The 3,336-nt window shown below is 44.9% G+C and overlaps 1 protein-coding gene across 1 annotated transcript in view; it reads left to right on the forward strand.

The window, feature by feature from the left end:
- The first annotated feature begins 968 nt into the window (after positions 1 to 968).
- LOC126983838 (fibrillin-1-like) overlaps positions 969 to 3,336 on the forward strand; it is a 184,982-nt gene continuing 182,614 nt past the window's right edge. Inside the window, exon 1 of the mRNA XM_050836970.1 lies at positions 969 to 1,064. Coding sequence (XP_050692927.1) covers positions 969 to 1,064 — 96 coding nt within the window. The remainder of the gene's footprint in view (positions 1,065 to 3,336) is intronic.

The raw sequence follows: 3,336 nt of genomic DNA on the forward strand, positions 1-3,336 counted from the left end.
ACGACAAGGTCACATATTTTAACTAATGTACAAACTCATTAGCAACCCGTGGAGGCAAAGTAAAAGATCTGAAGGTTGTTAAACGTTCAATTCTTTTAATTTTATCAACTTTTCAATCTTTCTAGTGTTTTTAGATTCGCATTTATTTCCAACATTCATCGTATTAGTATTTCGATTACTCCTTGTAATAAATAACATCACACACACAAATCACAGGAACATTGAAATCGCAAAGAGCACTTCTTAATATTTAGTATAATTTCTGTATAGTTAAAACATTCCAAATTCTTCCCAGACTTTAAAAAAAAAAAAACTATATTCACACATTTTAAACAGTCCAATTCCTTCTCAGATTTCATAACATGCGAATACACACTTTTTAAACATTCTATAAAACATTCCAATTCCCTTCCAGACTTCTCAATATTCGAACCTACACATTTTAAAGCTCTCCAATTTCTTTCTAAACTTGATAAATTTCTTCTTTACACATTTTAAAGTCTAATTCGTTGTCATAATTCATAACTTTTTAATTCATACAGTTTAAACATTACAATCTTCTAATCCTGGTATTATTTTTCTTTACAGATTTTAAACATTCAAACTCCTTTCCCAAACTTTGTAAAATTCTGATTCATTCATATCAAGCATTCCGATCCCTTTCTAAACTCGAAAACACTCTTCTTTGCACTTTTTAAACACTCTAACGCCCTTTCAGACTCGCCAACATTCTCATTCACACATTCTAAACATTCTAACTCATTCCTAGACTCGATAACATTCACATTCACACACTTCAAACATTCCAGCTCCATTCCCAGCCTCCATAACCTGACACAAACACAAGATAAAACACCCAACAATCTCATCTTCTCTGTTCCTCCCTTCACCAAAGCATCTCTGACTTGCCTCCTCATCCCCCTCACTCCCCCTCCCACGCCCCCTCTTCCCCGGCTGCTTGTGGATGCATGCCGCGGCGCCCGACACATGTGGCGGAGGTGTGGCGTGACCTGGGCGCCAAGTGTGACCCGCTGGCGAGGCCGGTGATTCACTGGGGCACGTGGGTCACTAGGGCAGAGAAGGGGTGGTGGTGGTGGTGGGGGTTGTGGTGAGTGTAGTTTTTCTTCGTTGTTGTGGTGATTGTGATTGATTGGTGATTGTGTTGGTGGTTAGGGTGTGGTGGTGGTGGTCATAGTAGTAGTGATGGTGGTTGTGGTGGTGGTGGTGGTGATGATGGTGGTTATGTTCTCGTTGGTGTAGATAATGAAAAGTGAAGGGAGATTTAGTAACCACTTTTAGAGAGAGTGTGTGTGTGTGTGTGTGTGTGTGTGCTCTGTCATAAACAGAGAGATTAGAGGAGGAGGAGGAGGAGGAGGAGGAGGAGGAAGAGGATGAGGATGCAACAACAATACCAACACACACACACACACACACACACACACACGGCTTCTGACTGCGAGAGAAAGATGACTAATGATTTTTTCTCTCTCTCTCTCTCTCTCTCTCTCTCTCTCTCTCTCTCTCTCTCTCTCTCTCTCTCTCTCTCTCTCTCTCTCTCTCTCTCTCTCTCTCTCTCTCTCTCTCTCTCTCTCTCTCTCTCTCTCTCTCTCTCTCTCTCTCTCTCTATTCACTCCCTCCCTCTTTCACTTCATCTGCTTCTTCCCTCCATCTCTCTCTCTTCCTCTTTCCTCCACCTCTCCACCTTCTTTCCTCCACCTCTCCACACAAAGGTCACTGCTCCTCTGCCTCCTCCTCTCCCTCCTCCCTCCCTCCTCCAAGTAACAGGTCTGCTCCTCCCTCTCCTCCTCCTCCTCCCCTCCTCCCCCTCCTCCCCTCCTCCTCTTCCTCCTCTTACTCCTCATCTATCTCCCCCCCCCCTACCGTGACCTTTGACCCACCCTTATTGGTCAACTGGAGTCAAGTGGAGTTGCTGGAAAGTTAGACCAAGAAGCGGTTGAGATAGTGGTCGGCGTGGAGGCCTTTTAAGACGGGGTAGGCGCCTAGGTAGACCTCTTACCTGCAGAATCTACCTGTTGGAGCTTATTGAAGGAGGTGGAGGCGAGGTGGAGGTTGTGGTGGGGGTGTAGTGGGTGAATGTAAGAGGAAATGCCTTTATGTGTATTGGGAGGGGTGGGGTGGGGGGGGTGTTTGTGTTCGTGTGTGTGTGTGTGTGTGTGTGTGTGTGTGTGTGTGTGTGTGTGTGTGTGTGTGTGTGTGTGTGTGTTTGTGTGCTGTGCTCCGGTTCGACATCCTCTCCTCTCTCTTCTTTTCCTCCTTCTTCCTCCTCCTGTTTCTTCTTCTCGTGCTTCATTGCTCTTGTTTCTCCTTTTGTCCTCCTCTTCCTCCTCTTCTTGTTTTTCTTTCTCCTCTTCTAGTTCTCATCGTTGTTCTTGTTGTTGTTTGTTGTTGCCGTTCCTTTTCTTCTTTGCCTTTTCTTCCTGTACTTAATTTTCTTCACCCTCCTCATCATAATCTACTTCTTTTCTTCTGCCTATCCTTCCCACTCGTTCTCTTCATTCTCCTCTTCCTCGTCCTCCTTTCCTTCTCTATTTTCCTCTGCATTTCTTTCCTTCTCCTTCTCCTCTCCTCCTTTCCTTCACTCTCACTCGCCTCCTCCTTTAAAAACTGTTTATCGCGGCTCACTGGCGGCGGCTCTTGAGCGCACCCTGAGGTCCTTGATTCATTTTCCGTGTGTGACGTGTGTACTGCAGGGAAGAGGAGGTGGAGGAAGGGGAGACGGAGGACGAGTAGTAGTAGTAGTAGTAGTAATAGTAGTAGTAGTAGTAGTAGTAGTAGTAGTAACACCATCAGTAGTAGTGGTATTAGTGGTGATAATAGTAATAATGATAAGATGATAATGATGATTTAGGAAGCTTATGAGGTGGAAGGGGCAACAGGTGGGAGAGTAGGTGAGTAGGGGGAGGGAGTAGCAGGGAGCAGCAGGGAGTAAGTCAGAGAGCTACAGTGGATTAATGAGAGCAGATGGAGAAGCAGTGGGAGTAGGCGGAAGGGTGAGTGGGTGAGGCAGCAGGGCGCACCAGGGGACAGCAGGAGAAATAGCAGAAGAGGAAACAACACGGCAGAGGATACCAGTGGGCAGAAGAGGAGAGGGACAAGGCAGCAGAAGTAGAGGAAGAAAAAGGAGATTATGATGAAGATGATAAAGAAAAATATGAAGTACAAGAAGAGGAGGAATATATAATAGAAGACGAAGAAAAAGAAGAATGGGGCAAAGAAGAGGTAGAAGAACAATAATAACAACCACAACAAAAAACAAGAAGAGCGATAAGAACAAGGTGGGAGGAAAAGGAGGAAAATAATAACAAGAGAAGGATA

This window comes from Eriocheir sinensis, chromosome 55, assembly GCF_024679095.1.
Source record: "Eriocheir sinensis breed Jianghai 21 chromosome 55, ASM2467909v1, whole genome shotgun sequence".
NCBI classification, from domain to species: domain Eukaryota; kingdom Metazoa; phylum Arthropoda; class Malacostraca; order Decapoda; family Varunidae; genus Eriocheir; species Eriocheir sinensis.